The following is a 13,516-nucleotide window of genomic DNA, read 5'->3' as shown; positions in this document are numbered from 1 at the left end:
AACATTAATGATGTCCTCTTTTGCTGAACTGTGATGTTAGCAAGCTCAAATGTGCTAGATGAGCTAGCAGTAGATGCACTCTTCCTTCTGCACGGTGATACAGTAGGTGGGTGCAGTTTGATAGAAAGAAAATAGTTCCTACGTGAAACTGCTCACAACAAGGTCTGTGGATTATCTCGAGTAACCAGGTCATGATTTCTGAAAAGAGACATTACTGTTGAGTTTTTCAAATGTATTTTTTTGGTGCTTTGAGCACCACAAGCTGAGTGCCATCTAGTTCCATTATACTGGAGAGAAGGCAGACATCTCTACAGCCATTGTCTGCAACACTGGGTGACTCACACCAAAACAATGTGGATCAATAAATAGCACTGCAGGTAAGCGGATGAGGAAAAATGTGAACTGTCCCTTTAAAAAAAAGCAGGCGTGGCCACATGAACACACACATCTAGTTCCAAGAGTAAAATTACTTTATTTTTGCAGTGCATTTAGTACATTTCAATCATATAATCAATCACTGTTAATAACCTCATAAATCTACTTCATGTTAAACACATACTGCAGTAATTGTGATTGCTACAGTATGTATAGCGTATAACGTTGAGTTCACTGTCTGTGTGAAACAGCTGCCCACGTCCCAGCTGTGTAAGTAATGACTTCGACTGCTCTTTCCTGCAACAAATCACACTTCATCCTTAGTCTGCATGTGACAAATTCCTTCAATATTTTTGGTGTAAAAGATGCAAACATACAATTCAAATATTAATGCTGAGCGAGTAACTGTAGTGTGAATAATCTGAAATAACAGCAACCATCTACGATCTATTTGGTTGGCATCCACCAGTGGCAGTCATTTTGTGTGTAGCCACATCACACGCTGGATGAGATTTTAATATAAAATTTATCTTAATCGTATTTAAGAAACAATGCATAAAACGTGAAATTTTGTGCCATGCAATTACTTGTGAAATAATTTATTCCCAATGGCAGTTGTGTGGCTACAAAGTTATCATCCTAAAAACCGTGTTCGCTGGAGGTCTGAAGGCTGCCTGACTGGAATAGCTGCTGAACTGAAAGAGGATAAGTGGCAGCGTGGCCTTTTCCCTTTGAATACTTATTCACTTAACTCATCACTAATGGGCTCACGGAGCTAGGACGCACAGCTGAGCCACTGGCTGTAAATAGGCTTTCACCATTGAGCTAAACACAAATAAATACAGTACAGTACACACACACATACACACGCACTCAAACATACACAATATGCCTACACAAATGCTCAGTCACCCTCACATCCATTTCTGTGCAAATGTAATAGTTCAAAGAGTTGTTGTGCAAATTCAAGAATATAATACACACCAAGGACACTCCCTTACATCCACTTAATTATGTGTAACTGCATTGAATGTGAAGCTGGAGCGTCTAATGTTATCCCTGAAAAGAAAGTTTGTTTCAGTGTAGGCGTTGCCAGAGAAAGGTGAAGGGAAGCAAGTAGCTGCCCTGTAGAATCAGTATATACATATATATTAAAAGCAGCCATATCCGCCCTTGATGGGACCACACTGTTCATATATGACCACACCAGGAGGGGAGGAGGAAATGCACCGACCTCCTTCCATCCCGTGTTCTATTTCTTCCCCAAAACCCCCCTGCGGATATCTTCCTCCTCTGAAGAAAAAGCAATCAGGCTGAGAACAGTCCTCCTGCAAGTTAGCCAGCAGGGGTCAAGCAAGTCCTTCTCTCAGCTCCGATCAAACCCCTCCTCTTACAGGAGCTGCAGAAAAGAGACTGACACCTAATTCCCCTGCTCCTGTGGAGAAGGCTAAAGGCAGTGTTTGGGAGTTGGATGCCTAGTTGGAGCCCTCTGTCGTCAGTTCTCCACGTTGGCCCTGAGTGTACGAGGCTTGAGTCTTTGATGCAGCCGGTGGTCCTGGCTGGACGCCCTTCGCAGGGGAGCTGGAGAGTTGAGCTGCGGGTTGGTGAGGCCCAGCGTCTGAGTCTTGATGGCTCGCGGCATTGCCCTGCTGCAGCTCACCGAGCGTCTCTCTTCCACGCCCGACTGGGACTCGAGCTGAGCCTCGCACAGCTCCAGCAGTGACACTACCTGCTCCCTCAGCGTCAGGGATTTGAACCTGCGACCTGCCAGGTAGAAAAAGGCTTCCACAAAGGCTTGTAGTCCCATACCTGCAAAACACAAAGTATGGTTGAGGTGAGGCTACAGACATGCATTTAGTTACCTGTGGACAGCGCCAGATTCGCCTTTACCCTTGGTTCCAGTGTTTAGCTAAGCTAAGCTAACCAATTGCTGACTGTTGCCTTATACTTAATGTACAAAGGTGAGAATGGTATCGATCTTCGCTTCTGACTCTCTGTCAGATAGCAAATAAGCACATTTCCCAATACGTCAAACTAAGCCTTTAAAAGTAAGACGAATACCTGTTTTCGATTATGTTAATCAGTCTCCTGTAGCCAGACCTATCTCCACAGGTGAGAGAAAGGTCTGGAAGCACTCATTATCATTCTGCTATGGAGGGAAAAAAAACCCTCTGTCTTCTCTGTATTTTATTTATTTATTTATTTATTATTAAGATATTTTTTGGGGCATTTTTAACTTTATTTGATAGGACAGACAAGTGTGAAAGGTGGAGAGAGAGAGGGAGTGACATGCAGCAAAGGGTCACAGGCTGGAGTCGAACCCGGGCCGCTGCGGCAACAGCCTTGTACATGGGGCGCCTGCTCTACCACTAAGCCACCAACGCCCCGTCTTCTCTGTATTTTTTAAGAACAATTACAATTGTGTTGGCTAGCACTAAGCCCAGGATGTGGCAACTGTGCCCTTGCCAAATAGTGTTGGGAGGGTCTGTCACTAAAATTCTCCATTCTCCACACAGGAAAACGCCACAAAAACAGTAGGCCTGACAATCATATGTCACTGTGTAAGTCAACTTTTAGAGATAAAAAATACAAACAACATAATCAGTGTCCTAGAGATGAAACCTGACTTTAATTTGACTCTAGAGTAGCTTGTGGACCCATTAAAACCACAGAAAATTGCTGGCTGTATGTGGCTCTAACAGAACATTTTTACGAGTATGTCACAGATGCTCGTGCGAAGTGGAACTAATGGGTACACTGGTGAAGTCAATGGCAGAGTTAAAAGATATGTGAAATCAAACATCAACTGACAGTCAAAAAACAGATCAACATAAGGCATGAGTGCAAGACGGAGCCTGGGCTTTTCCGAGGTGCGTTCATGGGTTGTTTTGTTCGTTATAGATCTTTACAACAATTTACTAAATCAACAAAGCAGGCCGTAGTTGTTTTTTTTTAAATAACTTTGCATGCATGTGTGTTCGTCTGTTTATACACAGCTGAGTCTCAGTCTCTCCTGAAATGTAAGTTTAACATCATAGTATGGTGACTGATTTCGAAAGAACGCTTTTAAAATTTAAAAAACAAAAGTGCATTAATGGATAACACAAATGCAAAAGCCACAATAGAGGTGAGTCTCAATGGATGTTGAAAATGAAACTTGCTTGCTACAGAAGTGAACATTGTTTCCTAGTTAACTATGATTACTATAAATATGTGATTGTCACAAATGAGCAATGTCTTTTTCATATTTACATATTAACATATTCTGCTATCTAACATTAGGGTATTATAAAGCTAGCTCTGCAGTAACATTAGCACGACATCATTTAGCTAACGTAAGTCAATCAGAAGACTGTAACCTAAGCTGTAACCGTGGATGATTACACAGAGATATTAGGCTGATATATGGTAGGTCACGCAGCACTTTTAATAAGTATCGCTTGACAGAAATGAAACAGTTGCACGTTGTTTTCAATTCATGATTTTTGCATTCGTGTTTTCCGTTAATGCGCTTGTGCTTGGCTGAATTTACAAAGCGTTTTGCAGGTCTTTTGAAACGTCTTGGCACCACATCATCAGCGCTTAAAGCCACATTTAGGATTCTCTCTATTAATATTTGGAGATCAGTACAATAAGAATTCAGATATCAATATACTATAAAAATATACCTCTGTGTATGACTGTTAACATATATTAGCCGTGTGTGTTTGCCACCAAGAGAAGAAAAGAAACAGCTAATTACACCAATGAGCTGCTGCTGCTCTAGAAGTGTACAGACAATGAGAGAAGCAGATGTGATCAGTTTATCACAGTGCCTTGGGGGACCAAGGTCAGAGAGGCTGAAGGTCAAAGAATGAATAAGAAAACAATGAACTGATCAGAAAACAAGAGTGTGAGCTGAATTTTCACCCAAATGTCTCCTTAATATTTCTTACTGCAGTCTTGACCTAGAAGAGGAAAACAAATGAGCAGAAAGCAAAAAAATCCATGAAGTGAAGAAAAAAAAGAATGAATAAAATGCTAATTCACAGTGGACTAACATGGTGAGAGTTAATAGGTCATTTTCTGTGGTATTATTAAAATCGTTCCAGATCAGAATAAAAATCTTGTGCAAGAGAGGGTGCTTATAAATTCCTACATGTGTCCTTTTAAAACTTTGCTGCATTTTCCAAAAAACAAACCACATCGTAATTTGTAAATACTAGTTTTCTGCCACTTCTTGCTTCCCCACAATCCTCCGAAGCACACACACAGAAATAACAGACCCTGACACTTCAGTCTCCCTGAATACGTATGAGCTCATTCTAAATTCAGCCCACAATCTCCTCTGTACAGACCCTTCTATCCTGGGCCATGTGATCTCCATCCATCCGCTCCGCCTCGCAAACATTCCTTGCAAGGTGCAATGTCTGAATAATTCATGTTGGATAGTCTCTCCACTGTCACATTGTGATCTCAGCTCATTTCAATTACGGTAGCGCAGTGTCAGAGGGAATCTGACAAAGAATGACAAGCAATTATCTCCAGGCACATTATTTGCTCCGAGTCTCAAGGATACCCAGTTCTCTGTCCTCTACATGTTGTTTCTTTGTGGGGGGGCTTGTTTTTGCATGTACTTGTGTGTGTACGTGTGTGTGTGTGTGTTACCTGCTTCTCTAGAGTCAGGCATCGTTCCTGCCCAGCGACGTGTAATGTCTATGTAGAGGATGTCTACTGAAGCCATGGAGAAGTTACTGTTGCTCAGCTTACAGGTCCTGAAAGCAATCAGGAAATGTTAGATGGTAGTTCACGCTGAATCACATGTAGTTAGCCCTTCTTACAGTCAGAAATAATGTCAACATGTTTTTTAAAGTATTGGTAATTGTTTTTTTTTTTAATTGTTAAAATGAAGGAAAAGGTCTTTGCATAAAGTAGTTGAGATATTTCACCAAAGATTTGATTGGTTGTATGGAAAGAAGTTAATAGTATTATCAAATGAATTTAAAGAAGAAATACTGGCTCAATAAACATGATTTGTCTTTTGACTATATGTGAAAGGTGGTCCGCTGCCAATAAGAAAGATCTTAATAAACTTCAATTAGCCCAAAATAAGACTACGGGACTTGTTCTTCATGCTCTGTATCGTACATGTATTATTGACTTGCACTGACTGTCATGGCTCTCAATTGAAGCCAAATTACTACTAGAGAAGCTGTATTATTAGAGAAACCCAAATCTTTATCAGCTCTGCTAGAGTTCTCTGGAAAAAACATATGCATATCTGTATGTGGACTAACCTTTTGAAACATGTAGTTATGAGCAGGGTTTCTCTAGACTGAAACAAGTGACCAAACAGTATTGCAGCCGAAATACATGGGGCACAGATGCGACACATCACGTAAGCAGAGTGAAGCAGGTTTTTTTTAGCTGCTACACAGACTCCATCTTTGAAGCGTGTGGTCGCGCCACCTTTACTGTGTTTCTACTGAGTTTAACCAAGTGATAATGCAGCTGGTTATGGAGGGTTTGGAAGCATATGCCAAATTAACTGGTACTGAATTGATTGATTGATTGCTTTAACAACATGACGCATTGATTTGATGGATTTATTTTAATGTGACATGGAAAAACACACAAAAGGTCACCTTGCTGTGTCACATTGCCTCTGGAACAATGAGGTATTCATTCAGTTTACACAGTTCTTTGTTGTTTTTACTTGTTGGAGCGCCATGGAACCAAGCATAGCAATAAATAAATAGAACAACAACCATAAATTTAACGTTGAGCAGTATGGTGAAGCTTCCATGGTCAGTGTAGCAGCTTCAATTGATTACATTAGACGCCCTCTGCTCCGCATCCATTACATGGCGAAGGCATGACCCGCATACTGCGGTAGACATGTCTTGCCGTGACCGCAACTCATGTATTTTAGCTGGGAATCAAAAAGTGCTTTCACTTGTAAGAAGTGAAGTCATTACACGTGTGTTTCCATGTAATGCCATCCTTTGAAATTGAAAGACCTTTGAAATTTGAAAGACTGCTGAGAAGAAAAAAAATAAAAATAATAAAACTTTCGATTTAACAATGTTTAGCTTTAAAAAAAGTGAACATTGGTTGCTACCTATACTTTGAAAAATGGACTGCATTTAAAAGAAATAATTACGGTTTAGGGATTCTAAGCTAATGACAGCAGAAAGGCAAAGGCTACGTAGGAAATGTCGTCATCATCAGGCAGCATCATTCCAATGATGCTGCCTGAGGCAGAGGCAGAGTAGTGTGGGTCATGCCTTCGCTAAAGTAGGGGAAAAATATCACACCGTGGTGAGTGTGAGCTAGCACCCAGTAACACTGGTAGCTCTGTCAGTACTGTTGCCATTGTTAACACTACACTGCTAGAAACTGCCATTTTGGCTCACTGAGGTGAGAGCCGTGTGCATATATTGCAAGTTTAATGAAAGTAAAAAATAGTTTGTGTATCTGCCCCATGATTGAGATTCATCCTAAAACTGAATGGGTTCTTTCTTGGCCCATGCTACACCCTTTCACTGAGTTTCAGACAAATGCACAAATGAACTCACGCACCAAAAACTCAACCTTCTTAGTGGAGGTACTAAATAACATTTTGTACCTGATGAAGGTTCGGAAGGCAGTGGGGCCCAGACGCATGTTACCCTTGACCCCGAGGAAGCGTATGAACAGAGCTGCGATTCTCTCCACCAGCCGCAGGTAGTTGAACTGTTTGGTGTACTTGGGGTAGACCTGCTTCAGACACAGCGAGGGCAGAGCTCCTTCATCCAGGCCTCTCTCTTGTATCTCCGCCTCCACGGGGACCTCCTCCCCGTGTTCAAGCCCACCAGCCCTCTGCTGGGAACTACGGCCATGAAACAGAACAGAAACAAAAACAACATTATCATACATTTTACTGCATTGGATTTCAATGACGAGCATTTAACTAGCAGCTCTGGGGATTTAAAGACGATAAAAGCCTTTACATTTTCTGCTTGTGCTGTCCAGGAGCCTGGCTGAGTAATGGCCCTCAAGCCCTGCAGGACTGAAGCACAAGAACACAGGGCCAACCCAGAGAGCTTTTGTCAGCTGAGTTACAGATCACCTGAGGTAGATAAATGCACCGAGATTTTCATTTGAGTCTGCACTTACAGCCTGGCTTGGTAGGGGAAACGGGAAAAATAATGTTGTATGAAAGATAAATAACTCTTTTCCCTCTCTCATCTCACAGCCTCTGTATAGCCTTTTCACTGTGCTTACATCCACAACACTAAATGCATCAGTAGCATGATAAATATACATGCTACGGCTTTTGCATTTAGAAATCTGTTCTGAATTCTTATGAAGAAAAAGCTGATATTTCTCACCAAGTTCAGATACTTAAGTTAAACAAAGCTCAGAAAGGAAGGAGACTTCTAATGGGAGTAGCAGTGTGACTCATAAAACACTGCATACCCAGGAGATGCCTCTTGAAAAGCTACGGTGGATCTCTGCAGTGGTTTTATTCTGTACAGGACATTAGTCAATGAAAGCAGGCGCTTGGAAAAAGACCCATACTGCCAATTCAATTGCAACTGCAGTGCTGATGGTGGACAAATTGTGCTTTTAGAGTTTAATTATTGACATCACGTTAGATGCTTTGAATGTTGATGAGGCAGAAATATCAAAGCACTTATGTCAGTTACCCAAACAGGCCAAAACAAAATCCATCACCATAGATCAGTGGCACAAAGTCGTCAAAAGATGGAAGTTCCATGCAAATAACGTATTGATTTGATTTCAAAACACTGAAAGAAAGCCTTTGCAAATACAAACCAAGCCTTCAGGCAAAGTGTTGAGCTGTGAGGCAATTTTGGTGCAGTAGCTGGAGTCAGAATTTTGCATGCATGCTGGCCCAAAATGACTGTTTTCTCATTCACAATCAGTAGAAAAGTAATAGCTGTAAAATGATATCATATATTATATTATATATAGAGTGTCAAACACTCTGTGGTGGCTTTTTGTAATTTGGGAATTTGATCCATTAGATTTAATAAAAATGAAAAGGTACCCTGAGGAGTTTTCTCTCAAAAAAATCCTCCTTATATTCAGTTTCTCTCCAAAGGTACTGTGTGTATGATCAAGACCTAAAATAACTTGTTAAATTTATTTACTTCAACATAAAATATTTGAAACACTAATAAAAAAGCTCAAAACTCTCATTGTTTGGATCCATGTACGCTAGCTTGCTATCTTCTTCCCTGCATTTTGGCATATTGCTATGTTTCTTGGTGCATGACTGCCACCTGTCGATAAGTAGAATAGTGTAAAACCATTGGCAGAAATGTGTATCACATGACCACCATGCTCATAGTTGCGTGTACTTGTCCCCAAGTTACAAGAACACAAGTGAGAACACAATAGCAGGTGCTGGACGACGGCCATGTCTTCGACGAGACATACAGTGTCGGAGAAACACTGATTTCTAACGTGAAGCTTTAGTCTGTAATTTTACCAGTGTAGATCACCAGGTCCTTTTTTTATGGAGAGGATAAGACCTCTGAGGATAACTTGGCTCCCAGTAAAAACCTCCTAAACAATGAACACTGAAAGACTACCAACTGGGAAGAAGTTTCAGCTGGTTGCAATCTGCAATCCTCACCACTAGATGGAACTGAATCCCCCTAAATCTTATACGCTGCTCTTTTAATTCCAACTTCTACTGTATGTGTAATTTGTCTGCCATGTAAAGCCAAAGCTCACGATTTATGTGCTCACACTGTACAGTCCAACTGTAATGTCACCTTTTACACTGTATATGCAAAATAGAATATTAACGGCTCGTTTGCCCCAGCACACCTTTCTGGCTGAAAGGAAAGCCCAGAGGCAGTAGAAATTAGCTTGCTAGCTACACCAGCATGGTTCACAATAATGCATTCTTGTCAATGCTTATTTCGTCCATATAGGTTTTTATGGGAAGAGGAGAAAACATCGAAAGAGGCTCATATGCTGTTGCCTTAGCTAGACCAACTTGGCCTCTATATTTTTCTTCCACATGATGCGTCGTGTGCGTTGCCATGGAACTTCAGATGCCTTGTTTGCCTCTTTCCACAGGCAAAGTGAGAAAAGAGGCACTGATCTTGGGTAATCAGCTCGTGGCTCTGCTTTGAATGTGCGAGAGCCTGACAATGGCTGACCAAAATTTCTGATATCAGAAATTCATCAGATTCTCCAATGGCCGTCGGGAGCAGTTGACTGGGCCATGATCGGTCATTGCTTTCCCCTGTACACTGCACAGCAAACAAAGCATGATAAAGCTGAAATTAGGTCCCACTCCAAAATCAGATCAGAAACAGGCTAAAATCGTGTATTTCCAGTTCAAGAGATCTCAAAGAGCAAAATCCAAAGAATTAATTATTGATGATTAGTTACCATCCCACTATTTTACACCTCTTTCAAGTCACAGTTCATTTTTTTGATTGTTGCCGTTCATACCCCCTGCCTGTCTCTCCCCAGCAGCGATCCCATTGTGCTTCTCCAGAGGGATTTGCCTCTGTCTTATAGAAAATGAAGAGGAGTAATGTGTTCTGCTGTTTTTACCCTCAAGAATGTGTGGGCGTGTACAGACTGTGTCTAACTGACATCTCCATCCATTTCCTGTTAGCCTTGCTTCACCTGTTACTGTAGGACAGTGCCTACCTATTACACCTTTATGATTCTTATTAGTTCATGAAGTGCAGTCACCTCAAATAATTCCCACCATAGCAACCTGAGCAGAGGTCTCATCAGCCGGAACAAGTGAAAACACCTGTGTGGGTGTGCAGGGCCTTTAAAGACAACTCCTATGGTCAACACACAAGCACCAAAGAGAAACACAAAGGTACATTCACGTCAAGGGGATACAGTGCTGCTGACTTTTATGAGGCAGTTTCTTTCTCCATGAATTAGTAAGCAGTGTGAATGGCACTGAGAGAGCACTGCTGAATGTTTAATAGAATCAATCATCCCTCGGCAGCCAGAAGGACACCACCCACATGTATTTAGACAGGACAGGCTCGGCTAAAAACGGACACATCTTCAACAGAACCTGACAGCCAGACAGACAGTGAGGGGAATGTCGACAAACATTCCCTGCAGACAGAGGAGAAAATGATGGAGGCAAAGCAAGAGGGTAAAAGGTGAAGAACGGCAGGTTATTAAAAAGACATACAGAGGGCCTGGTGCCAAATGTTAGTTGAGTGTATGCAATGAGGGCCAGGCCTAATTTAGCTGTCATTACCCAGCATAAATGCTATTTCTGGCCTTCTGGTGAATAAATCTTCAAAGCTTTTACACACAAAAAACAAAAAAAATCTGAAAAAGGTACCAGATGTGTCTACGAAAAGAAATCAAAATTGTCCGCACACTTATCTCCGTTTCAGAAATCTGAATTTATTGCCTGAGCTATTCTCAGAGCATGAGTCATACCAACACACACACACACACACACACACACACACACACACACACACACACACACACACAACATATTAGTCTCTCACATGTAACAAAAGACTTTTGTGGGTTTAAATGATTTAAAAATTGTGACAATGTAAAAGGGGTCACTCGTGGTGATGAACCTACAGATAATTATCACCCATATCTGCAGCTCCCCTCTGCTTTCATGGAGCGTCATATCCAGTTTCAGCTCATTACTGCAACTTATCTGTTGTGGTTCACTCTCACCGCTCTTACGGTGTTATTTTTGGACGCAGCAGGCAACTGTTTTCAGCCATAAAAGCTCCAAAAAACCCACTGTACATTGACTCCTCAGCACCAAATGGCAGACAGACACCGTTAGTGACTAGGTGGTGAACACAGTGGAGAATTTCGTAAATACAAAGACATATTTCCCTCACAAAAAACAAACAAACAAAAAAAAAAAAACAGATCTAAAACACAGTAAATAATTAATTTGCCTTCACCAGTGGCCAGAAATGGTTGCCCTGTGACTAATGGATGTGTTAATAAGTAACTATTTGCTTCAAGAGGAACTATTATGTTTTTCCATATTTTGTGTCTTATATATTATTTTACATTGTCGGAAGCTCATGTTAAATGCCAAAGTTTCAAATAATGAGGCAGAAATATTTCCACTATGGCTACAGTATGACACCATGGCATGCCAGGTTTCTTTATATGGTCATCTGCTCCTTGCATACTACTGCAAGTGTTTACATTACATAGCGTGCGCTGTGCACTGCTACAGTACATGAAGCGACATGCTGACATGCTAAGATCAGTGAAATGTGTAAACTTGGGTTATATCTTTGTATTTAGAAGCTTTTGTTGGAGATTTTTCATGGTAGAAAATGCAGCTATTTTCCATTACAGACCTTACCCAGCTGCAAGTACACTGCTAAGTAACATGTAGCTACATGCTAACATCAGGAAAACGTAATCTTGGTTGCTGATCTTATAAACTTCTCCCTGATTTCAGATCATATTTCTGTTGGAACATGTCCGGTTGTGTTTACAATCTTTTATTGGCCAGACAGTATGAGGAAAATAGTTTTTTGACCTTTAAAGCATGTAAATATGTTCCAGTAGAAACTTTGAATACAACTATAAACCTGAAAAGGAGCATAACGGGTCCTCTTAAACCTAAAAGTTGTCACAACTTTTTGCCGCCCCTTAGTGGCCAAAAAAAAAAAAATCTGTTAATGCAGGTTTAACATGGGGGTTATGAGCATTTAATCAAAGCTTCCACAGTGACACAGTGAAGAAACATCAACTTAAAAAACACTGAATTTTGGACACCTGCTTCAACCTTAATTACCTTGGACTTCAGTCAATCCACCTCTGCACTTATCATTTCTTTTTATGCAGATGATGCTTTTGTAATCGTGTCACTTGCACCCTATTTTAAGAAATGTGTGCCTACGAATATCAGCTTTTTGTTCTCGCCCACACTCACACACACCTCTCATAATGGCTCATAAATCACCCACAGACACATCATACACAGGATTAATGAGCTGGGTGCGTGAAGTACATTTCTGAGAGTCACTGATACCATCACACCATCCTCCTCATGATTCCCCATTTACCTCTACCCCCTTTTCTCAAAAATGCCACTTTCTCCCCCTTTGTTCTGCCATTTTATATATTACTTATCTCTCTTACATAAGCTCTCACTCTATCTCCTTGAAATAGCAACACCTTTTTTATTGGCTGCACCTTTGTATTGTGTGCCTGGTCAGTTCTCACCTCTCTCCCACTTTATCTTGACAGGTCAAATTCATACGGGGGTGACTCCAGTGCAAACTCTGCGTTCTGAATGGCTGAATCTCATCTATCCCACTGCACAACAGCTGTCAGCAACAACAGCACAGGGGTATTTACTTACAGGTGCACCATCTGTGCAGCAAACAAAATCGCTTAACCTCTCTTAACAATTTCAGGAACATTTTGTTTGTTTTCCAAAAGACTACTTTTTAATGATGCTGAAAGTTTTCAGAAGAGAAAATGAAAGTGATTCAGACCCTTGCCATTAAAATAAAACTAAACTGAATCTAAATCTATGCATATGAATGGCAGCTTAAAAGGTCAATCAAAAGACTGTCTGGGTCTAATGCATAATGGTTACCCAATTTCTGTTTCACTTGCTTATTTTCCTTAATCAGCTGGAGTCTGTTTTTCCATCAAAGCAATCAAATTAACAAAGAAACTTGCATTAATCGTGTCAACTTTGTTCACTTTTTACACTCTTAGGTGGATCTTTGATGCTGGAAATTCTTTCGTCAACTTCGCTAGTGCCCATGGCAGAAAGAAACTGAGTACATTTACCAAGTACTACAATAGGCCTGTTTCCACCGCAGGAACTTCGGGGTAATTTTACGGGGCCGGGGCCGTTGGTGCGTGTCTCCACTGCAGGAACCACCCCCGAAGGACAGAGTTCCGGAACTTTTACAGGGGCTAAACAAGTCCCTGCCTCGGAGTAGGTACTCAGAACGGCCCCGAAAAACTCCTGGCTGGGGTTTGGGGTGTACTTGGTGCTGACTGGATATACTAAAGGCGCGATGTGACGTCAACAGAAAGCGACAAAATAGCCGGCATTTTTAAAACTCAGCAGACAAGGGTTAGCTCGTTCATAGCTTCCACCACCATGTAAACGAAGAGACACGCCAGAAACCCA

The 13,516-nt window shown here is 41.2% G+C and overlaps 1 protein-coding gene across 4 annotated transcripts in view; it reads right to left on the bottom strand.

The window, feature by feature from the left end:
* Positions 1-454: 454 nt before the first annotated feature.
* The window catches only part of ttll11 (tubulin tyrosine ligase-like family, member 11), a 37,752-nt gene continuing 24,690 nt past the window's right edge, over positions 455-13,516 (bottom strand). For 2 of the 4 annotated variants that reach the window (XM_049604597.1, XM_049604600.1), the window contains exons 8-10: positions 6,983-7,225; positions 5,023-5,129; positions 456-2,184 (exon numbers count right to left, since the gene is read on the bottom strand). In XM_049604597.1, coding sequence (XP_049460554.1) covers positions 1,871-2,184; positions 5,023-5,129; positions 6,983-7,225 — 664 coding nt within the window. In that variant the 3' untranslated portion in view covers positions 456-1,870. Of the gene's footprint in view, positions 2,185-5,022; positions 5,130-6,982; positions 7,226-13,516 lie in introns of all 4 variants that reach the window. The other 2 variants (XM_049604602.1, XM_049604601.1) reach the window with 2 other exon arrangements.

Source organism: Epinephelus fuscoguttatus, linkage group LG18 (assembly GCF_011397635.1).
Source record: "Epinephelus fuscoguttatus linkage group LG18, E.fuscoguttatus.final_Chr_v1".
NCBI classification, from domain to species: domain Eukaryota; kingdom Metazoa; phylum Chordata; class Actinopteri; order Perciformes; family Serranidae; genus Epinephelus; species Epinephelus fuscoguttatus.
Note: the sequence above shows the minus strand (reverse complement) of the source record. Positions and strands in the feature narration are given on the sequence as shown.